This window comes from Silurus aristotelis, assembly GCF_946808225.1.
Source record: "Silurus aristotelis genome assembly, chromosome: 12".
Taxonomy (NCBI): Eukaryota; Metazoa; Chordata; class Actinopteri; order Siluriformes; family Siluridae; genus Silurus; species Silurus aristotelis.
The window spans coordinates 6,619,794-6,645,339 of record NC_139585.1 but is presented as its reverse complement, the minus strand read 5'-3'; the positions used below and the strand labels follow the sequence as shown (position 1 = coordinate 6,645,339).

The following is a 25,546-nucleotide window of genomic DNA, read 5'->3' as shown; positions in this document are numbered from 1 at the left end:
ATTGAATATTTTCCTATAATAGCACATACTCAAACTTTGATGACTTTATTATATGTGAAGGGCGTTTTTTTTTTTTTTTGCACTACAGCAATATCAGGTCTCTGGTTTACTGTTTCATGACATGTCTGGTTTCATGTGATACACTGTATGGTCAAAAGTTTGTGGACACCTAATCATAATATTTGTATCCCTTTTTGAGCATCCTATTGTGCATTTAATCCCAATTTGATATTATAATAACCCCCATTCTTCTGGGAAGGTGTTCCACTTAGTTTTGAATTGTGCCTGTGGAGATGTGTGGTTCAGTTGTTCAGAGTTTCAATATTTCCAAAAAGGTGTTCAGTAGGGTTGAGGTCAGAGGTCTATAGCAAGACACTTAAGATCTTCCACTTCAACACAGAGCTGGATTTGTGCACAGGGGCTTTGTGCCTCCAGTTTTTCCTAATCATCATGCAGAACTGGTTTCATATGCAGTTTTCATGCACACTTGTGTAATTTAACTGCTTATGAATTGTGTGTGGTTGCATGTAGGTGTAAGTGTGTGTGTGTGTGTGTGTGTGTGTGTGTGTGTGTTTCTCACCATAATCAGTATTTTCTGGTTCCCAGCAGTTCGATGGCCAGAAGTAGGGGGTCTGCACAAATAAAGAAATACATAAAAATAATTCTGCATTTTGTGATATTCCGCAGTGACCTGCTTGTAGATTTGAATAAAGAAAATCTCAGGGATTAGGGTTGTCAAGACCATCTGGTCGCTTCATAAAACAAAATGAAAACAATCACATTACTAAACGAGCCGCTGATCCCAGCTGTAATATCGTAACGGGTCAGGTGTGGGAAAGATGAAAACCTGATAATTAAAGCCAGCCGTCTTCTTTACACACTGAAACTGGTGTAAAAACACAAGTGGAATTACTTTTAAAAGAAAAAAAATCAAGGTTTAACACCCACAAGTGCACCACAGAGACAAGTGTCACTATGATGAAGTGGCACAGTGATGATTTCTGTTGGAAAATATCCTGTTGGGCACATTCAGATATTCGACCTGCTCTGGGTTTTTATATATGAGAGTTTTTTTATTACTATAAATATAATAATAATAATAATAATAATAATAATAATAATAATAATAATAATAATAAAGTAATAATAATAATAATAATAATAATAATAATAATAATAATAATAATAAGTATTAAAATAGAAAGCTCTCCATTACAGGAAAAGACATCCTATAGTGCCGCTCTAATAATTTTATTTTATTAATTACAACGAATTTCAGAAATATTCATAATATCCATGTGCAGACATCAGAGTTTTCAGGTAAAGAGCCTCATTTAAAACACACACGCATGCACACAATGAGTAAATTATTATTATTATTATAGAAAGCTCTCCATTACAGGAAAAGACATTCTATAGTGCCATTTTAATATTTTATTTATATTAATCACAATGAATTAGAGAAATATTCATAATATCAAGATATTCTTCTTGGTCAATAGTGTTTAAAATATTTTTTTTAAATAAGAATCTTAATCTACTGTATCTGTAGTGTATGTGTTATTACTACAGACAGATTTTCTGATGAAAACAAAACAAAATAGAAAACCCGCTTAATGATATTTAGCTCACTCACGTCTGAGTGCCCTTTCTTTGGGACCATCAGTAAAAGTATATGTCCGAACAAATATATTTTAGGATATGTAATCAATTCTTTAGTCAAATGCATTTCTAAATATAGCCCTAAGCTCTACTCATGATATTCATCCTTACAGAGACTGGATTTTTTTGTTTTGTTTTTGTTTTATTTTTTCTATGGGACGATTTTTGTATTTATGTGTTACTAGTGTAATAATGTGAGTCTGACTCAATAATGTTTTGTTGTAGTGTTCAAATGCTGCAAAGAAGTAGAAATGCTTTAATTATTGTCAAATTTTATCTACAATGACCAATAATATGGTTACAGTAAACAGTATATACTTGGGCTTTTAATAAGGAGTTTGTCTATGTTAAAAGCAAAGTTAAAAACTTTGAACGAAACAAGGTGACAATAGTTTTCAGTATTTAAACAAACAAACAAAACAAAATAAAAAAATTGGTTTAATTAAATTCAAATACAAAATTAAAATCAATTATATATTAACTAATATTAATCACCTGAAATCTATAAAACGTCCCATCATCCTTCAATGTTAGGACGTGATCAGAGATAGGAAAGAAATATCCATGTGCAGACATCAGAGTTCCCAGGTGAAGAGCCTCAACTGAAACACACACATGCACACAACGTGTAAATAACGTTTTCACTCTATATGTAACACTTTTCTAGATCAAAATGCTTGAATTTTTTTCATTATAATATATTGTACATATTCACACAAACAAATATATGCATGCAACATACAGCCATTCCCAAAAGCTCAAATATAAAAAATATATACTTGAACTTCTATTTTTAAGCAACACACAGTCGCAGAAACGTTTATATATATATATATATATATATATATATATATATATATATATATATATATATATATATATATATATATATATATAAATATATATATATATATATATATATATAACAAAATTCTAGATATAGAACAAATATATATATATATACAAAACAAACAAACTAACAAAAAATCAGCAATCAACAGTACCGCAGAAAACGATATTAAAGTATCAGTGGTGTATATACACTGAATGAACAAAAGTCAAGTTAAGTCAAGACAATGATTATACGTGCACCTTAAAACAGACCACATTCGGAAATTAGAACGTAAATGGTGTCAAACCAAATTGACAGTATTTTCAATAGCATGGAAGGAGATCCTCCTGAGTTATAGAAAAGCTATCAGTGCTGCTAGGTCAGCATATTACTCCATCCTCATAAAAAATAACAAGCAGACTTCTAGATTTTTATTCAGCACAAAAGTACCAGGAAATAAAAAGCACTGCTTTAACATCCACACCATCAATAGGTAGTAATGATTTTATGATTTTACTTAAAAAAGTTTATTACATAACTTTTTCAATAATAAAGTTGAAAACATCAGGCAAAAAATCCAGACGATTAATATAAATCCACACAATTTTATAAATAACCCTGTAAACAGCATTGTTATTATAACAGACAATCAATTACAAAGCTTTACTCTTATTTAAGAGAATAAACTTATTTTATTTATTTCCTCGTCAAAATCAACTTGTATTCTAGATCCCTTGACTACAAGTTTCTTTCAAAAGATAATTCCAGAAGTAGTTGAATTTGTTCTAAGAATTAAAAAACTCTTCCATAAAGCACAGTTATGTACCTAAATCCTTCAAACTGGCAGTTATCATCCCCCTAATTAAGAACCTGACCTTGACCCATGTCAGCTCTCCAACTACAGGCCAATATCAAATCTCCCCTTTATCTCTAAGATTTGAAGCTTGTAGCACAGCAGTTCTGCTTACATCTGCTTAACAATAACATTTATGAAATGTATCAGTCAGGATTTAGGCGAGTAAAGGTGGTAAATAACCTGTTATTGGCCTCTGATCAGGGTTTTGTCTCTTTACTTGTTTTAGTTGACCTTAGTGCAGCTTTTGACACAATTGACCATAATATCCTACTTGCTAGACCACAAAATGTTGTTGGAATAAAAGGAACAGCTCTCTCCTGGCTTAGGTCTTATTTGACTGATCGCTATCAGTTGTTTGATGTAATTGCTGAGTGTATGATGTCGTTACAGGATGCAGAAAAACTAGTTCATGCTTTTGTTATATCGAGATTAGACTACTGTAATGCTTTACTGTTTAGGTGTTTAAATAAGTGCATAAATAAGCTTCAATTCGTTCCGAATGCAGCAGCAAGAGTCCTTAGTAGATCTAGAAAATATGAGCACATCACCTCTGTTTTAATCAGTCTACACTGCTCCAAATTAAATCTCGCATTGATTATAAAATACTACTACTGGCGTTTAAAGCACTTAATGGTCTCACGCCACAGTATCTGAGTGAAGTTCTTTACTAATATGATCCTCCACGCCTACTTAGGTCAAAAGGTGCAGGCTATTTGTTGGTACCTCAAATAATTAAGACTACAGCAGGGGGCAGATCTTTCTCTTATAAAGCCCCACAGTTATGAAACAGCTTTTCAATTAGTGTTCGGGACTCAGACACAGTCTCAGTGTTTAAGACGAGGCTGAAAACATATTTATTTAGTCAAGCTTTTTATCGGTAGATTTTTCTTTGGGTAAAGGAGCAGATCTGGAGGGAACATGGATATAGAGTGTTTGGTGAACTGGTATATTTGTATGCTGTCACCCCCTCACTCTCACACGTTCACTTAGGTTTGTTGACAGTTGTGTGGTGGGTCGTCTTTTACTCCAAAGATCCCTTATGTCTGTGTTACCTTCTGGTTCTTCCTTTTAGTTATGCTGCCATAGCATGCTTTGAGACAATGTTCATTGTTAAATGCGCTATACAAATAAAAACGAACTGAATCGAATTTAATTGTAACACCTGACTTCTCCAGCCATATGTGGTTTCTCACAAAACTTTTTTTTACCACAAAATTGGAGGTACACTATCGTCTAGGATGTCTTCATTAGCACTTAATTTTCCTTTCACGTGACCTAGGAGACCCAAACTTGTAACAGCATGACAATGCTCCTGTGCACAAAACCAGCTTCATACACAATGCTTTACAATGCTTGGAGTGGAAGATCTTGAGTGGCCTGCTATGGAGCACCAACCTTAACCCTATTGAACACCTTTGGGATGTGACTGCACCCCAGGCCTCCTCACCTCACCTACATCAGTACTTGATTTCACTAACATCCTTGTTGCTAAATGAGCACAAATCTCCACAATCACACTCCAAAAGAACATCTTTCCAGAAGAATGTAGTTTATTATAGCGGCAAATGGAGACAAAATGTGGAAAGGGATGTTTAATAAGCAAATATGAGTCATATGGTTAGGTGTCCATAAACCTTTGTCCATATAGTGTGGATCATTTAGAGTAAATAAATAAATAAATAAATAAATAAATAAATAAATAAATAAATAAATAAATAAATAAAGCTAAAATTAGAGTGACCTTTATTTTCTTTTTCCTAAAAACTCCCAGATGAAATAAGTGAACATTACGGTTTGGATTTGCGTTTCAAGGTTTACCTCTAGCCCAAGTTTTTCATGTGACAAAAATAGACATAATACATAATGAGCCTCGATATAATATTTAACACGAGCCAGAATTCCTGACAAAGCGCATAGCGATGACTCTGACAGTGCCGTCCCTCTTCAGAAGATTGCTGCGAAAGTTCTCAGTCTCATCGTAACCACGGAAACTGGCTGCTCATGACACATATTATATCACACCTCTCACCCTGAGACAGCACTATAAACAAACAGAAAAAAAAACACACACAGCAGTGATTTTCCCTGTGAGCAATTCAAGCATCTCTTGTAGCTCCTAAAGCTGAGTAAATTCAGCACATCTGATTAATACTCGTCACACACTCATCATTTTGCAGACCTGATGCAAGCCATCAGATAAGCATTAACATCTGGAGAGCTGGGATCTTGAACAACACTTTAGATATGATCATTCACTGACTTTCCTCTCGGCTCAAGTAGGACAAACATGTTTCATTTTAAACATGTTATTTATAGATATGCTGGGAGGGGGAAGCTCAGTGGTTAAGGCATCAGCCTCGGGATCAGAAGGTCATGGGTTTAAATCTGAGCACAATCAAGCCAGCACTGCTGGGCCACTGAGCAAGCCCCTTAGCTGTCACTCTGAATAAGGGCATTAATGTAAATATGCCGACGTGTTGGGTCAAAATATTTGCAGAATCAACTCGATATCTGTAGTGGTGAAACGCCTATATTTTTTCCTGTACTTCACTACACTACTATGGATACCGGTGGTGTAGCGTTGTTGACACATTAAGGAGAAACATGAGAATAGATGAACGAATAGTACGAGATGGTATCAAAATGTTTCGAGAGTAGTTTTGTAACACGCCAACAGATGACAGCACAAGGATGCACACAGAGTCACATAGAGCACCAACTTTCATAAGGTATTTTGTCAAAAGACATAATCCTGAGTACATCGTGAGCGGTGCAATTTTCACACGTGCGCTACCACGTCTGCGAATTTATCTTGGACAGCAATTTAGAACACACCTTCACTGAGTTCTTCTCACACTTAAGTTTCTCGCCAATAGCAGCAGGATCTCACTTTTGCACTCACCCTACTCGCCAGATTGGGCTCTTACGGACTTTGCCCCCTTCCCAAAGATAAAGATATTACTGTTTTGCACCATTGCCCAGATCGCAGGTGCTTGGCTCGCTTCGAAAAGAAGACTTCCAGGACATATTCCATAATTAGCAGGAAAGTTGGGAGCGCTGTATTGCTGTGCAAGGGGACTATTTTGAAGATGATAGTGTGTAAAAGTAGATAAATAAACTACTTTCTTATAAACAGAGCTAGTCTAAAAACTTTAATACCACGGCATATACTAGTGATATCTATTTTGGATAAAATAAAAAAAATGGTTTAACAAATAAACTTGGCTTAGCTGTGTTGTGGTCAAAGATTTTTTTAAAGTAATTAATTCATTATTTGTTCTCCTTTTTTCTTTCGGCTGCTCCCATTAGGGGTCACCACAGCGGCTCATCCGTCTCCATAATTAATTATTTGTTAATTTGTTATATAAATAATTAAATAATTACATAATTGTTATTAAAATAATTTGGGTAGGTGGTAGCTTAGTGGTTAAGGCATTGGACTTTGGTTCGACATCCCCATGGCCCCTGAGCAAGGCCCTCAACCTCAACCAAATAGCTGCTTAGTTGTATGATTGAAATAAATGTACGTCGCTCTGAATAAGGGCATCTGCCATAAATATAAATGTAAAAGGTACGCGCAAGCACCGGCCTTGCCTCTGCCTCCAGAAAGCCCCTCAAAAACATTCCAAAACAAGAATGAACTTAAATAATAAAGAATTATGAATCACAATGTTCAAGTATGAAGAGAAATTGATCTATGGCTCCTATAATACCATTCCAATGAATTCAGTAGCAAACCAGACACCTTTCCAGGCCAACATAAAATGGGAGGTGGTAGCCCAGTGTTTAAGACATTAGACTTTAGGTAGCATAGTATTTAAAACATTGGACTTTGGTTCAGAAGGTCATGAGATCAAATCCAGCCACACCAAGCTGCCACTCCTCGGCCCCTACTCAGCTGTTATTAAAAGAAATAATTGTAAGTCACCTGAGGGAGTCAAGCCAAATGCCATAAATGGTTACAAACAATTGAAAGAGATGATTTGTCTCAGAGCTCTGTCTTTTCAGTGGGTTTTTCCTCACAGCAAAGAAGCTAATCATACAAGATCAGTGAATTTGGCTTAGCTTGCTAATTAGCCATCATGCCTTATCAATTATCCACTGTTTAACAGACCTCACATACATTCTACATCAAGAAATATGCTACCTAGGTACTGTAGCTTGCCCACGTTTCTACTGTTAACTATAATATAATAATATATACAGTAGACATGTGTACTGTATATAGCTGAATTTTGCTTAGCTAACAAACAAAACTGGTTGGGTAGCAGCTCATCTTTAAGTGAAGGAAGAAATAGAAATAGAGAGAAATATGTGTGGTTTGTGGTAGAGACAGAGATTATTGTCAGGCAATTACACTGATTATTTGAAAGGGACAGATTGCTGCATATTTGAGTGGGACACAATAGTATGTCTATGATTAGGACAGATAGGGTTATTCTTAAGTGCAATAGAGGGACAGATTGAGGCATCTAAGTGGAACAGGTGGACTTGTCTATGTAAAAATGATTGGTTTATTTTTAAGTGGATGCATAGACTTGTGTGTCTGAGAGAGCTAGATTGGCATGTCTTTAAGTATGATGCACTGATGTACCAAGTCTCAAATCAAGCACCAAAATTCACCATTATTTTTCTTCTTCTCCTTCTTCCTCTTGATCTTTATTCGCATTCTTAACTAGAGCATTACATTGTGGTAATAGATCAGAAACTTATATTCTTATTCCACAGACTAAAAAATCGGCAAGATGAACACATCGGCAAATAAAACCGTCCGTGTAGAAACATAACAAAAGTCCTGTTTGGTGACCTGATGATTTACGTAATTTAAGTAATAATTACTTTTACGTTTACAAGAATATTTGGTCTGCATGCTCTATGTTGAGTTTGGTTTTACTTATAATAAACATACACTTGCATGAAATATCAATATTTGTACATACCCATGTTGATTAGAGTATTAAAAACTTAATGTATTAATTTAAACTACTAAAAAAGGTGTGATTGAGTTGCTATTAAATATTATATATATATATATATATATATATATATATATATATATATATATATATATATATATATATATATATATATATATATATACACACACACACAATGTCCAGCTGTTACTGGCTAGACCATGGCTTAGCCTCATTAAACCCCTGACAGGACACCAAGCCATAAGAATAGTCTAGAGTCCTTGTTGAATATCACTTCCTGTTTTTTTTATCAGAGCTTATCACACTGTATTACTGTTTACATGCCGTCTTTTGCACCTTCGACTATTATATTGTTTACATGCTTTTTTGCACCTTCAACTTTGTTATATTATACTACACTGTTTACATGCTGTCTTCTGCACCTCTTGACTGCTGTATTTTTGCACTACATTGTGTTCTTATTTTCACTCCTGGGTATAGTTTTTATAGTTTTTACAGTTCACAGTACTGTATAACCAAGTATACAGTAGGTTTACTGGTCTTGGTTTTGTGTCTTGTCTTGTGTTGTCTGTCTGTACTGTTTTTTGTCTGCACTGTTTGCACCAGGTTGCACTCGATGCACTTTATGTAGCTTGTGTTGTGTTGTAGCTTTATGTTATTGTTTAGTGTAGCACCAGGGTTCTGGAGGAACGTTGTCTCGTTTTTACTGTGTACTGTGTACCACTGTGTATAGTAGAAATGACAATAAAAGCCTCTTGACTTGACTTGACTAATCCATAAAAATATTTAAATAATTGTTTCCCATAGAAAAATCCTTGATGGATGCTTCAGTCAAATCATCAACCAGTATCATCAGGTTGCTAGGCTACTTTGGTCTTTTTGCAACCAGGCATCTCTTTTTGTTCACAAACATCAAAAGGGTGTAGGAAATAAGGATGATAGAAAGTAAACCAACAGCACAGTCCTGCCCATTATAAAAACTGATTGTTATAATGACAGCTGCAGTCAGTAGAAAGCCTCAGATTTTATATTCTTCTCCGACACTAGATCAGGGTTGTACTTACTGGTGAATGAATACACCATATACAGTAATATAAGCAATATACTGTAATAGAATCATACATCAGCCAAGCTAAAATGTCTTGGGATTAAACCACCAAATGTTAGACTGAACTGAGGAAAGAAGAGGCCATTCTGCTAAAGTTTTAAGGACATAAAAATAAATAGACTGGTGGTTAGACTGAAAGGTGTGTATTTGAGAGGGACAGATTGGTGTCTCTTGGATTAGGACTGATTTATCCCAGGTTTATCTGTGAGTGCAACAGATTGGCGTAACTTTAAGTGAAGTTAAGTTTAAGATGGTGTGTCGTTGCATGGGATGGATGGGTGTGATTTTGTCACCAAGATGACGTTACAGATGGCTGCCTCTGTGTTTTGGTGCACTTTGTATTATTTTGTTTTTTGCTGCTTTATTATTTAATTTCCCTCGTATTTACCATTTTTTATATTATTAAAGCGCCAGCACATTATGACAAATTCCATGTACATGCAACCCATGATACTTGGCAATAAAGATGATTCTGAGAGGGACAGATTAGTGCATCTGAATTGAACAGGTGTACATCTTTGAGTTGGAAAGATTAGCATGTCTTTCAGTGGACCACATTTACATGTGTCTGAAAGAGACACCTTAGCATGTCTTTATGTATGAAAGGTGTGACTGTGTAGGACAGATTAGAATGTCTTTGGGTGAGTCAAATTATTGTGTATTCGAGTGAGACACACTAAGTACACAATTATTGTGTATTTGTCCTCGAATGGGACAGATAAGTGTGTATTTGAGTAGGGTAGATTAGCATGTGCTTGAGTGAGCTAAATTGACTAAATTGTCTTTTCAGTTACAAATCTGTATGGCTTTTTAATTGGACAGATTGACATATGTTTTAGTGGGACAGATTGGCCTGTCATTAAGTGAGACATTGGCATCTTTGTAAATGGGACAGATTGGTGGGATTTATGAGTGTTTGACTCATTTGAGAGGGACAGATTGATGTGTCTTTAAGTAGGACAGACTACCATGTATTTGAGTGGGAAAGCTTATTGTCTTATTGAACAGAGTGGGACAAATTGGCATGTCTTTAAAAGAGACATATTGGTATGTCTGAGTGGGACAGATAAGTGTCTCTGAATAATTTGAGTGGGATACAGTCTGAGTAGGACAGACTAGCATGCCTTTGAGTGGAAAAGCTTAGTGTCTTATTGAACACAGTGGGACAAATTGGTATGTCTGAGAAAATCAAACTGGCAGGTCTTTAAAAGAGATGGTACATCTGAGTGGGACAGATGAGTCTCTCTTTGACTCATTTGAGTGGGACAGATGGATGTGTCTGGGTAGGACAGACTGGCATGTCTTTGAGTGGAAAAGCTTTTTTTCTAATTGAACAGAGTGGGACAGATGTGTCTCTTTGACTCATTTGAGTGGGACAGATGGACATGTAATGTGTGAAAGCTTAGCATCTGAGTAAGACCGATGGATACATCTTCAGATGAGACAGATTGGCATTTTAAGGGGATTTAACCTTTGAATATCTGGTGTAAATATGTATTAAATATTCTCAGGTAAAAATGTTGCTTCGTTTGTAAAAAAATATGATGTGATGTCAGTTCCTGTTTGGTCACTTAATGGTAGCTTTTCCCGGTTATGCATAAAAACAAGGAGACAGTTTGTTCTCGCAATTTTTATTTTGCTTCCACTACAATGCCTTAAGGTTATTTCTATCTCTAGAAGTAAAAATCTGTTGAAAATACGATGTTTGATAAGCTTCTGTTTGCTATTGTATACAAGCTTTCAGCAATGTTAATAGCTACTGAAACTGCCACTACAGAGAGAACAGCAGTGTATATTTATGATACAGTCATGTTTATCAAAACATAAACTCTGAATATTTTCATATCTTCACAGTTTTCACCGCAACATGTTAATGAGGTAGTGTTACAGTAAATGATCAACCTTACTACGACTCTTCATTGGCTACGGTTTAACTTGGTGTTTAGTCTAAATTCACAAGAACACTACAGGGACAGATAAGCGTGTGTTTAAGGGGGACACATAGATGTGTCATTGAGAGGGGGACATGATTTTCAAGTCAAGTCAAGAGTCAAGTCAAGAAGCTTTTATTGTCATTTCAACCATATATAGCTGACGCAGTACACAGTGAAATGAAACAACGTTCCCCCTGAACCCTGGTGCTACATTTAACAACAATCACAGAAAACACAGAGCTAAGGACTAGTCAGTGTCCTCGCCACCTAAGGTGAATCATGTTCAACCTGGTGCAAACAGTGCAACATTTTGAGCTCATAATACAAGAGTTAGATTAAATTTACGGTATTTGGCAGACGCCCATATCCAAAGCAACTTTCTTGCCTTGCTCAAGGGCCCAGTAGTGGCGGTGGTGGGATTTGAACTTGTGACCTTCCGATCCAAAGTCCAATGCCTTAACCACTGAGCCTCCACCTCCCTATGAAATGCCCTTTGGATGAAAGTGAGTTGTCCCAAAATAAGTGTAAGTGTTTAGCTGGCTAGAGTTAGCACTGAGCATTCGTGAAAATGACCTGGCAATTCAACACCCAGACTAACACATACTGGTTCTGATTGAATAAAGAGGATCATTTTGGAATGCAATCAGATAAATGATGTGCAGTTAGTGGGTGTGTTGTGGCTGATTTACAGAGAATAATTGTGTGAATTACAAGCTGCAGTAAATCACACAGCGGGCGGCATCTTAATCAGTTTCCATTTACTCCGTCCTCTGTTTGGCGGTTTTGGGCAGAAACACTCCACATTGCATATTCATTAAGGCAAACATTCCATAATTGAGCAGATTTTTTCCCCTCATTTCAGAGACGTGATTCTCTCTGTACACCTTGTTATTACATTTGAATATGAAGTTTTTACACATAGGAAGTTCAAACCATCTCTCTTTACTCTACCCGGGATTATCAACGTGATTTAATTTTAAGCCCAATTCCAAAAAAGTTAATTGAATCTAAAATATGGGATATAATAAAGATATATAGACATAATAAAATACAATACAAACTTTTGCAGCTTCTCAGATATTAAGCAAGCATAAAGTGTGTAGAGGAAATATAAAGAATACTGCACTGTGGATTGCACATTACAGCCTGCCACCATCCTTCATAGATATGGGTATACACACACACACACACACACACACACACACACACACACACACACACACACACAAAAAAAAGACTTATTAGTTTATTAGTTTGGATGAAGTTGTGAAAGCAAAGGTCTTAAAAGTCATAAGAGATTATACTATAGTGCTATTAAATGCACCATTCTGATTGGTCAGAAGGTTTTGATTGACATGATGATGATGATGATGATGATGATGATGATGATGATGATGATGATGATGATGATGGTGATGATGTAGTTTGGATGAAGGTGTAAAGGCACAAGGATTAAAAATCATTAGAGATAATAATATAGTGCTTTTTAAACACACTATTCTGATTGGTCAGGAGGTTTTGATTGACATGATGATGATGATGATGATAATAATGTAGTTTGGATTAAGGTGTAAAGGCAAAGGTTTTAAAAGTCATAAGAGATTATACTATCTTCTTCTTCATCTTTTTTTGGCTTCTCCCATTAGGGGTCGCTACAGTGGATCATCCAAAAGAGATTATACTATAGTGCTGTTAAATGCAGCATTCTGATTGGTCAGAAGGTTTTGATTGATATGATAATGATGATAGTTTGGATGAAGATTTAAGGGCAAAGGGCTTAAAAGTCATAAGAAATTATACTATAGTGCTGTTAAACGCAGCATTCTGATTGGTCAGGAGGTTTTGACTGACATGTTTTATATTGAGCACTCATTCAAATACATTGCTGTTTTGACAGTAAAACCTTGCACAGGTACATGGATGCTATTTTTGGAGGAAGTCTCCAGTTCGAGTGCTTTGTAACAGTCAGAAATAAGATAAGATAAAGTCTTGAGAGCAGAGAGCCTGTTGTGAACTTGCAGAATTGCATTTTTGCCTCATTAACTTGGAAAAAAGAGGCTTGTGAAGAACTTTTTTTAGCTATTAAAACTAGATAATGTTTTCTTTAGCAGCTCAAAACCAAGTGTTATGTTCCTTGCATATTTATAGCACATTTGGTTTAAATGAGACAAGCAAACTAGCTATATAAAATGGTTTTATTACAAGCCTTAAAGAAACACCTAGGCCGAGTGCAACATACCTGGCTTAACAATAAACTGAACTAACACCTTTACATTAATGCTAAGAGAGCATGAGCATGTAAGGTGTGTGTCATGAGTATGAGGTGAGGGTAACACACTTAGCCTTTCTTACAACATCATTCATGAGATGGAATGAAATTGTGCTTGCATCATCTCTTATCTCTTTAATCATTCGCCTGCTGATTTTAGTACAAACAGTAGGTTCTTTTTCTCACTCACTCATATATATATATATATATATATATATACACACACACACACACACACACACACACACACACACACACACACACACAGGGGCTATTTCATTTTCAGCTGTTTTCTATCGGAATGTCACAGAGAGAAAAGAAAGCAAATGGGAAAGAAAGAGAGAAGGGGGGGGGGAATTACAGCTATTATAACTGCTACTATCTAACAATCTCTCTATTATTACATAAATATAGGATGTTGGATAGTTGGATTTAATCTGGAAGCAGCAATAGAGTTACAATATTTACACTATAGGGACACAGTTAAATAGTTGAATTGGATAGCATTACATTTTCCCTTCACCTAAACTAGGAGATCCAAACCTGTTCCAGCATGACAATGCCTCTGTGCACAAAGCCAGCTTAATAAAGATATGCTTTACATGGGTTAGAGATGAAGATCTGGTGCTATAGAGCTCTGACACTTAACCCTATTGAACACCTTTGAACACCATCAAATCTCAGGCCTCCCCAGTTCTCCTCGACTCACCTACATCACTACCTGACTTTACTAACACCGTTGTGCCTGAATGAGCACAAATCTCCACTAGCACACTCCAAAATCTAGTGGAACTTTCCATAAAAGTAAATGTTGTTATAACAGCAAATAGAAGTACACTGTGAAATGGGATGTTCACACAGCACATATGACTTTAATATTACGGTGTCCACTAACTTTTGGTTATAAAGCAATACGCTCCACCTCCTGTCTTTTACTTAATGCCACTGTCTCTAATCCATACAACATCTCAGGTCTCACCACAGTCCTATAAACTTTCCCTTTCACTCTCACAGATACTCTTCTATCACAAATCACTACTGCTATCACTCTTCTCCACCCATACCACCCTGCCTGCACTCTTTTCTTTACTTCTCTAACACACTCTCTATTACTTTGCACTGTTGACCCCAGGTACCTGAACTCCTCCACCTTCACCATCTCTTCTCCCTGCAACTGCACCACTCCACTGCCCCCCCCTCTCATTCACACACATGTACTCTGTTTTACTCCTACTGACTTTCATTCCCCTTCTCTCCAGCGCGTACCTCCACCTCTCCAGGCTCTTCTCAACCTGCTCCCTACTCTCACCACAAATCACAATATCATCCGCAAACATCATAGTCCACAGAGATTCCTGTCTGACCTCATCCTTCAACTTGTCAATCACCACTGCAAACAGGAAAGGGCTCAGCGACAATCCTTGATGCAGTCCAACCTCCACCTTAAACCAGTCTCTCGTTCCTACTGCACACTTCACTGCTATTTAAATCATATACATTACTAAGTAAAAAAAAAAACCCAGCCATTATAATTGCACAAGCCAGTGCACTCTTAGTGCCGGCCCCAAGCCTGGGTAAATGGGGAGGGTTGCGTTAGGAAGGGCATCCAGCGTAAAACATGTGCCAAATCAAATATGCGGATCACAAATGAGAATTTCATACCGGATCGGTCGAGGCCCAGGTTAACAACGACCGCCACAGGTATCGTTAGCCGACAGGGTACCAGTGGAAATTGGGCTACTGTTGGCCAAAGGAGGAGAAGGAGAGGAGGAAGACGTCTACAGAGACGGCAGAGAAAGGAGCAGTGCAGGAGAGTGGAGGTTCGGGTTGGTACTTTAAATGTTGGTACTATGACGGGTAAAGGGAGAGAGGTAGCTGATATGATGGAGAGGAGAAAGTTAGATATGCTGTGTGTTCAGGAGACCAAGTGGAAAGGGAGAAAGGCCAGGAACATTGGAGGTGGGTTTAAACTGTTTTATCATGGTGTGGATGGAAAGAGAAATGGTGTAGGGGTGATTCTGAAGGAAGAGTACAGTAAGAGTGTAGTGGAGGTAAAGAGAGTTTCTGATAGGGTGATGATCGTGAAGGTGGAAGTTGAAGGGATGATGATAAATGTCATCAGTGCCTATGCTCCACAAGTTGGCTGTGAGATGGAGGAGAAGGAAAGATTCTGGAGTGAATTAGATTAAGTGGTAGATGGTGTACCTAGGAAAGAACGATTGGTGATTGGGGCAGACCTTAATGGGCATGTAGGTGAAGGGAACAGAGGTGATGAGGAGGTGATGGGTAGGTATGGTTTTAAGGAGAGGAATGTGGAAGGGCAGATGGTGGTGGATTTTGCTAAAAGGATGGAAATGGCAGTGGTGAACACGTATTTTAAGAAGAAGGAGGATCATAGGGTGACGTATAAGAGTGGAGGAAGGTGCACACAGGTGGACTATGTGCTATGCAGGAGATCCAACCTGAAGGAGATTGGAGACTTTTAAGTGTTGGCAGGGGACAGTGTAGGTAGACAGCATCGGATGGTGGTCTGTAGGATGGTTTTGGAGGTGAAGAAGAAGAGGATGAGAGTGAGGACTAAAAGAAGAATAAGATGGTGGAAACTGAAGGAGGAAGAGTGTAGTGTGAGGTTCAGGGAAGAGGTCAGACAGGGGCTCGGTGGTGGTGAAGAGGTGCTGGATGATAGGGCAACTACTGCAGGAGTGATGAGGGAGGCAGCTAGAAAAGTACTTGGTGTGACATCTGGAAATAGAAAGCAAGACAAGGAGACGGGGTGTTGGAATGAGGAAGTGCAGGAGATCATTAGGGAAAAGAGGTTGGCAAAACAGAAGTGGGATAAACAAGTACAAGGAGATGCGGCAGCAGGTAAAAAGGGATGTGGCGACTAGTAAGGAGTGTGTGTTGAGAAGGTGGAGGGAGTATTTTGAGCAGCTGATGAATAAGGAAAATCAGAGAGAGAGAAGGTTGGATGATGTGGAGTTGGTGAAGCAGGATGTAGATAGGATTAGTAAGGAGGAAGTGAGAGCAGCGATTAAGAGGATGAAGAGTGGAAAGTCGGTTGCACCAGATGACATACCGGTAGAAGCGTGGAGATATTTAGGAAAGATGGCAGTGGAGTTTTTAACCAGATTGTTTAACAGGATTTTGGAGGGTGAGAATATGCCTGAGGAATGGAGAAGGAGTGTGCTGGTACCGATCTTTAAGCATAAGGGAGATGTGCAGACCTGCAGTAACTACAGGGGATTTAAGTTGATCAGTCACACCATGAAGTTATGGTAAAGAGTAGTGGAAGCCAGGCTGAGAGAAGAGGTGACCATCTGTGAGCAACAGTATGGTTTCATGCACCACAGACGCATTATTTGCTTTGAGGATGTTGATGGAGAAGTATAGAGAAGGACAGAAGGAATTGCATTGTGTATTTGTGGATTTAGAGAAAGCGTACGACAGAGTGCCAAGAGAGGAGTTGTGGTATTGTATGAGGAAGTCAGGTGTGTCAGAGAAGTATGTGAGGGTGGTGCAGGACATGTATGAGGACAGTGTGACGGCAGTGAAGTGTGCAGTAGGAAAGACAGACTGGTTCAGGGTAAAGGTTGGACTGCATCAAGGATCGGCCCTGAGCTCTTTCCTGTTTGCAGTGGTGATGGACAGGTTGACGGACGAGGTCAGACAGGAGTCTCCCTGGACTATGATGTTTGCAGATGATATTGTGATTTGTGGTGAGAGTAGGGAGCAGGTTGAGAAGAGCCTGGAGAGGTGGAGATATGCGCTGGAGAGAAGGGGAATGAAAGTCAGTAGGAGTAAGACAGAGTACGTGTGTGTGAATGAGAGGGAGGGCAGTGGAGTGATGCGGTTGCAGGGAGAAGAGGTGGAGAAGGTGGAGGAGTTCAGGTACCTGGGGTCAACAGTGCAAAGTAATTGAGAGTGTGTTAGGGAAGTAAAGAAAAGAGTGCAGGCAGGGTGGAGTGGGTGGAGAAGAGTAACAGGAGTGATTTGTGATAGTAGGGTATCTGCAAGAATGAAAGGGAAAGTTTATAATCTGGATCAGAGACAGTGGCATTGAGTAAAAGACAGGCGGTGGAGCTGGAGGTAGCAGAGCTGAAGATGTTAAGGTTTTTGTTGGGAGTGACGAGGATGGAAGAGATTAGAAATAAGTTTATTAGAGGGACAGCGCATGTAGGATGTTTTGGTGACAAGGTGAGGGAGGCGAGATTGAGATGGTTTGGACATGTGCAGAGGAGGGACATGAATTATATCGGCAGGAGAATGCTGAAGATGGAGCCACCAGGTAGGAGGAAAAGGGGAAGGCCAAGGAGGAGGTTTATGGATGTGGTGAGGAAAGACATGCAGGTAGTTGGTGTGAAAGAGGCAGATGTAGAGGACAGGGTGGTATGGAGACGGATGATCTGCTGTGGCGACCCATAATGGGAGCAGCCGAAAGAAGAAGAAGAAGAAGAAGACATTACTAAGTAAAAAAACAATATGTATATATAGTACACGTGACCTTTTTTGCTTCTATATATTCATGGATGTACGTGACAGGCAGATTATTACTTATATCTTCAAGAACAGAAACTTCCTTCTCTATGTGTATTTCATGAACATTCTAGACCTTGTACGGTGTTGTCTTTCAACACCGTGGGGTGTGTCGAAAATGTTACTTCCTTACTTCCTTATCTGTTACTTCCTTTTCTTTCTTATCAGTTGAAAACAGGGGCGCAAGGCCCACTTTTGAAACTCATCTTGCAGGTATATAAGGAGGAAAGAAAAGAGGAAGGGCGTGCTTCTCTTCTGCAATCTTTGGCAAACAAGTGTCATTTCTTTTTTCTTTATTGCAATGAAGAAAACATTGACTCTTGCTGTAATCAATCTTTTTTTGCTCAGTAATAACGTCATATCGGATTTTTTTATGACAATTGCAAGGGGTGAACAAAATCACGCCCTGGAAACTACCGCACTGATTCATGCGCAGGACAACAAACGCACCAAACTCACACGAAAGAAAGATGAAGACGACAGATAAAAAGAAAAAGATGGACAAGACAGACGCCAGTGATGCAGACCCAACAGAAAGCGATTCAAAAGTTGTTCAATGCGTCTGAGTTCTGAATCTGCATTTGCAATTTCTCTCATTGCTGTAAACGACATTATTTCAAGATTTTTTTTTTTTTTTTTTTTGGTACTGCTAAAGTACAACACATTAGATTCAAGTCATGGGCTATAGTTTTTTTTGTTTGTTTTTTATTATTGCACTTTAAATTGTAAAGGTGTTTCTTTAATTAAAATTAACTAGTTTGCCCCTTTTGAACTACACAAGAATGCCCCCCTGTTCAAAAAAAGAGAACATTTACTCAGTAAATTTTACTCAGAGTATTTTTACTTAAGTAGAATTTATTTTTTTTTGTTCTTTCCACATCTGACTTTAGTTACCCGTTTGTGTGTTTTTTATTTAAAGTGTTACCGTCTCACTTTGTATTGTATGTGCCATCTGCTTTACAGTGTCTGTACAGGATAATAAAAGATTACTAAAAAAAAATTGCACCACAATCATTAAAAATTCATCATGTAAAATTTATATAAATGACAAAAAAAACGTAATGAATATATCCTCTTTGTTTAAAAGCATCATTTTACTGTGCACTTAATTTCAGGTCAAATGAAAAAACTTACCGAAACTATCCAACACTTAATAAAACCTGTTAAGTTGGAACTCTGTATAAAAGAAATACAGAATTAAGCCTTTTTATTTTTTCCTATTTTTTTTGACCACATAAATGCGAAAAAAAAAAAAAAACAGTAAGATACTGTATATGGAATCCAAAAAAGAAAAAGAGAGAAACAGAAAATGAGCACAACAGAGGACATGCCTCAAGGTCAGAGCTGCGAGGTTCGAGTGTTTTCTCGCTGCTCGGAGCCTGTGGAGTGGAAACAGGTTCAGCACGCACACATGAAACGAGCTCGGCACAGTTCACTTTACCTTGATCTTCGATGTCTAGGTTTTTGATCATCCACTGCACAATTTCTGAACCTGAAAAAGACACGAGGGAAAAAAATGTGAGAGAGGAATCTTTACCGCCACAATCAATATGTGCTGAAAAAAGAAGACGAGGAAAAACAGCGAAGTTTAAAAGGCAACGCTGTGGGCGTCGTTTCCCATTATTTACAGTGATGGTGCTATTTCAAGGAAGGTATTGCATGAAGAATACCAGTGTATGTATTTCAAAAGTGTACTTTTTAATACAAATTAACTTTACATTATTTGTAATGGTTTTCTATTAAAGACCACAGTGCTGTTAAATTCTCTTTTTTTCTGATTGGTCAGCTCGCACAGTTGTTCCAGCTTGAGTTGTCGATTCTGTTGTAACAACTTATAGAGTACAGAGACTTTTATGGTGGATACACAAAATAAATGGACTATATGTGTAAATACTAACATGCTGAACTGAATGAGATGCTTATTTTTACATTTAGAGAAGGAATCTCAAGTATCTGGAAGACTTTCAGTATCAGAAGATCTGTCCGTGACAGTGTGTTTTGTTTTGTTTTCACTTCTAAAACTAAGAAAGCTGCTATAACGTAAGTGCTAACAGGAATCCACTAGTTTCACATAGATTCCACAGAAAGTATGAGGCGTTGTTGTTTCATTATTAAACACATGTAACTTGTTGGTATGTACCTGCAGCATAAAGGGTTAAAGGAAAATAATCAAAGTATAAAATCCACTTTGCATTATGCCACAATCCCCAAACCCTTCACCAGGTTATTTTAGTACATCAGTACACCCTTTAAATAATGCATACCCCTGACAGTCACTTAAAGTGTATATGAACCGTGTTTGTATTTGGTGCACTCTTTGGAAAATCGTTCTCTAAAACTTTTATTGGACAATTAGGGGACAATTAGAGAAATCTTAACCCTGCTTTGAGGTTGGACATCCAAAGCTTTTCATGGTTTCATAGCTTCTCAGTCACGCTCCCTCTAGAGGTTTGAAACTATTCTGTTGCAATCCGAGAAAAATATCTAAAGGAATATGAGAGATTACTTACATTTACATTTACGGCATTTGGCAGACGCCCTTATCCAAAGCGAGCTACAAAGTGCTTTGAAATTGCCTTTATTAAATACATGTAAATGCCATGGGCCATTAGAAAACACGAATACCATCAGGCGAAATATTCTGATGGTAGTACTAAAAAAAGAAGAAAATAGTTAGAAAGCAAATGTTTTTCTCCCCCCAATAACTGCTAATTCAAGAACCTCTGGAAGAGGGGGGTCTTTAGAAGTTGTTTGATGAATGCTAGTGACTGTTTGGACGTCAAGTAGAAGTTTGTTCCACCACCAATGTACCAGAACAGGAAAAGTCTGGAAGCATGCCTTCCCTAGGGATGGGTGCAGAGACCAGGTCATTTTTTGGATGTATGTAATTGATTCAAAACCAGAATCTGACCTACATTGTTTTCTACACAATTATTCCTGCTGTCTATGATTAAAGGTATATAATGGTCAGTTAAATTACTCAGGTGTTGGGTGACACTATACCTTGACAAACCACATGCACTTATGAATGCTAATTGCTTGCATTACGATCATTTAAAATTCTTCAAAACATTTTTTTATTTTATTAATATTTTAATATTTCACACTTCTAAAATTATCCTAACCTAAACTATCCTAGACTCTGCTACAAAAAATACATGACTCCCCCCTATAGGGAAGCCTAGTTCAGAATATTAGCATATAAAATACAGCATAAAGCAGGTTAAACCAACACTTAAATCCCAAAGGGATTTGTTCAAATGCTGCCTTTTTTTTTTCTTTTTCATTTTGACATTTTTGTATACTGGGATGTTGTGAAGGCTTGTAGACGAATCCCTAAGAGACACACAAACAGATCACACACTGCGAGCTATGGCAAATATAGCACAAAGTGTGACTTCTTTGGAGACTGACTATAGAAAGAAGTGGAGAGTTACAGCCGGGTGCAAAAGTTTACATACCCTCAGGACACCAGTGAGGAAGACATTTTATTTATACTAACAAGAGGGAAGAAACTGTGCAAGCAGATTTACTAACAGGATCTGTGGAGGATTTGGGATTTCTCACTATTATAAAACAAAAACCAGCACGTCATGTTCTCTTTCCGTGTGAATTTGCAATTAATTAAAGGTACAAATTACAAGGTGAGTCACATCGATTGCACATCGATTCATTTTGTACTTTGCAAATTATATTATTTCTTAATAACTGTAAAAAAGATAAGGTTTGGAAAATTATCAGAAAGATATTTTATAAAAAAAATATATATATATATATATTTAGTCAGCCACCAATTGTGCAAGTTCTCCCACTTAAAAATATGAGAGAGGCCTGTAATTTTCATCATAGGTACACTTCAACTACGAGAGACAAAATGAGAAGAAAAAAAATCCAGAAAATCACATTGTCTGATTTTTGAAGAATTTATTTGCATACTATGGTGGAAAATAAGTATTTGGTCACCGAAAAAAAAAGCAAGATTTCTGGCTTTCACAGAACTGGAGACTGAATCTGCAATAGGTAAGCAGTTTGGTGTGAAGAAATCAACTGTGGGAGCAATTATTAGAAAATGGAAGACATACAAGGCCACTGATAATCTCCCTCAATCTGGGGCTCCATGCAAGGTCTCACCCCGTGGGGTCAAAATAATCACAAGAACGGTGAGCAAAAATTCCATAACCACTCGGGGGGACCTAGTGAATGACCTGCAGAGAGCTGGGACCAAATTAACAAAGGCTACTATCAGTAACACACTACGCCACCAGGGACTCAAACCCTACAGTGCTAGACGTGTCCCCCTGCTTAAGCCAATACATGTTCGGGCCCGTATGAAGTTTGCTAGAGAGCATTTGGATGATCCAGAAGAGGATTGGGAGAATGTCATATTTTGAAACCAAAATATAACTTTTTGGTAAAAACTCAACTTGTCGTGTTTGGAGGAGAAAGAATGCTGAGTCCAAAGAACACCATACCTACTGTGAAGCATGGGGGTGAAAACATCATGCTTTGGGGCTGTGTTTTTGCCAAGGTACCAGGACGACTGATCTGTGTAAAGGAAAGAATGAATGGGGCCATGTATCGTGAGATTTTGAGTGAAAACCCCTTCAGCAAGGGCATTGAAGATGAAACGTGGCTGGGTCTTTCAGCATGACAATGATCCCAAACACACCGCCTGGGCAACGAAGGAGTGGCTTCATAAGAAGCATTTCAAGGTCCTGGAGTGGCCTAGCCAGTCTCCAGATCTCAACCCCATAGAACATCTTTGGAGGGAGTTGAAAATCCATGTTGCCCAGCGACAGCCACAAAACATCACTGCTCTAGAGGAGATCTGCATGGAGGAATGGGCCAAACTACTAGCAACAGTGAAACGTTTACAGAAAACTTTTGCTCTTTGTCATTGCCAACAAATAGTATAAATAAAAAGTATTGAAATAAACCTTTGTTATTGACCAAATACTTATTTTCCAGCATAATTATCAAATAAATTCTTAAAAAATCAGACAATGTGATATTCTGGATTTTTTTCTCTCATTTTGTCTCTCATAGTTAAAGTGAACCTATGATAAAAAATTACAGGCCTCTCTCATCTTTTTAAATGGGAGAACTTGCACAATTGGTGGCTGACTAAATACTTTTTTGCCCCACAGTATATGTTCTTAAATGCTCCCACAAAGACATTTTATATATACAGTGAAATCGGAAAGTATTAAGATCCCCTTCATTTTATTATGTTGTAGCCTGATACTGCAATCATTCGAATTCACACACCATCCCAACAGTGAAGCATGATGGTGGCAGCATATACAGTATCTCTATCTATCTATCTATCTATCTATCTATCTATCTATCTATCTATCTATCTATCTATCTATCTATCTATCTATCTATCTATCTATCTATCTATCTATCTATCTATCTATATAAGAAAATATATAGTATAGTATGAAGTATATTTTCTCAAGGGACAATACTAGAAGATAAAATTTTGATATATTTTAGTCAATGTGCAGTTTGTATAGCAGTACAGATTTGCTGTCTTCTGAAAATAACTCAACATACAGCCATTATTGTCTAAATAACTAGCAAAAAAGTGAGTACATTCTAACTGATAACAGCTGTATGTCATGTAACCATAGATAGATAGATAGATAGATAGATAGATAGATAGATAGATAGATAGATAGATAGATAGATAGATAGATAGATAGATAGATAGATAGATAGATAGATAGATAGATAGATAGATAGATGTGTGTGTGTGCATTTGTTAAGGGTGAAAACTTTTCTTCTTGTCTTTACAGATATTCAATATTAATATCATTATCATAATGTTATATCAGATCAATATTCATTAATTTTACTCATAAGGTAGTCTTCAGCAGTCTCTTTTTTTATGCAAAGCTTTTAACGTTGTGAAAGAAAGCTAGCAAATTACAGAGAGATGAGCAGCATTTAATGAGTGACTGAACAGCAGTTTCATCAGCTCTTTGAAGAACAGTCGCCACTTATTCACACTCAGACGAGTTTGTTAAAATGCTCGGTAATTGAACATCTCAGTGGACAAAGAAAATCCACAGTGAGAACATCCTAGAGAACTTACAGAAACTAATCTACTAATGTAGATTGCAAATGTACAATAACAAAAGTTAATTAATCCACTCGCCATGTGTCCGGGTGCTGTAACTAGCTCTAGTGGAAACTATTTTAATCTGTCTTCTAGCCACACACACACGCACACACACACGCACACACACACACACACACACACACACACACACACACACACACACACACACACACACACACACACACACACACACACTCCTGATACTGGGGCAGCCTCAGCTCTATCGCACTGCTGCTGGCTTCACACACTCGGCCAGCACCAGCTGTTACCTTCAGCTAATTATACACACATTTAATTATCACTCCTTCCCTTCTTTTTACCTCATTCTTTTTCCATATGGACCGTTTCCTTTTTTTTTAATACTCCACTGACTTTGTTTTCATTTCCTTAGCACCCTACTAATTTCCTTTCTCTTCTTGCCCACATTTCTCTCTCTTCCCACCTTTTTATTCTACCCCCTCAATCTCTCTCAGTGCTGTGGAAGCTGCTCCCTAATGACTTTTACTGACAATTTGCCATCAAACTGGCAGCCGGGTGCCAACCAAAGAGATTAGACGCCCCGCTTACAGACGCTCTCACACACAGCAGTGTGTGTCTGCATGCATGTTTTCAGAAATGAGAGACTTTATACTGTTTTTGGTTTTAAATCAACAAAATTAAAAAGTTTCCAAACATAAGCTGAGCTATGAATAGTTTGTGGGGTCCAGAATCCTACAGCTAATTCAAACATGAGCAAACCATGGACACCACCACGTCCTCAAGGCTAAAGGGAGTGGGATCATCAGCACTCAGTTTAAAATGCTTTATCTCTGATGGTATGGGAGTGCATTAATATCTGTGAAATATCCAGCTTACACATTTACAAAGGCTCCATCACTGCTGACCGTATATACAAGTTTCAAAGAAATGAATGCTTCCACCAAGAAAATGTCTTTTTCAGGAAAGGCCTTGAGCAAGACAATGCTAACTGTGTACTGCACCTATTACAATATTATGACTTTGTAGTAAAAAGGTATGGGTGCTGAACGGACCTTGCTGCAATCTACACCTTTTACTATTTGAAAACTTTTGGTGCATCATGAAACAAAAAGCACAACAAAGGATACCCAGAACTGTTAAGCAACTAAAATCCTGTATCAGAAACATATGGAAAGCCATTCCTCCCCCAAAACTTCAGCAACTGGACTCGTCAGTTCCCATATGTATACGGACAGAAGATGTGATGCTACACAGTGGTAAAAATGGCCCTCTCACAACATTTACAAGACTTGTTGCAGTCATCAAAATG

General features: G+C 37.6%; 1 protein-coding gene across 10 annotated transcripts in view; it reads right to left on the bottom strand.

The window, feature by feature from the left end:
• Nucleotides 1–25,546, bottom strand: part of rgs7b (regulator of G protein signaling 7b) — a gene marked incomplete at its 3' end in the record, with an annotated part of 180,621 nt that overhangs the window by 43,984 nt on the left and 111,091 nt on the right. For all 10 annotated transcript variants that reach the window (XM_083556596.1, XM_083556595.1, XM_083556601.1 and 7 more), the window contains 3 exons: nucleotides 19,573–19,623; nucleotides 2,158–2,264; nucleotides 581–632 (listed from right to left, as the gene is read on the bottom strand). In XM_083556596.1, coding sequence (XP_083412722.1) covers nucleotides 581–632; nucleotides 2,158–2,264; nucleotides 19,573–19,623 — 210 coding nt within the window. The remainder of the gene's footprint in view (nucleotides 1–580; nucleotides 633–2,157; nucleotides 2,265–19,572; nucleotides 19,624–25,546) is intronic.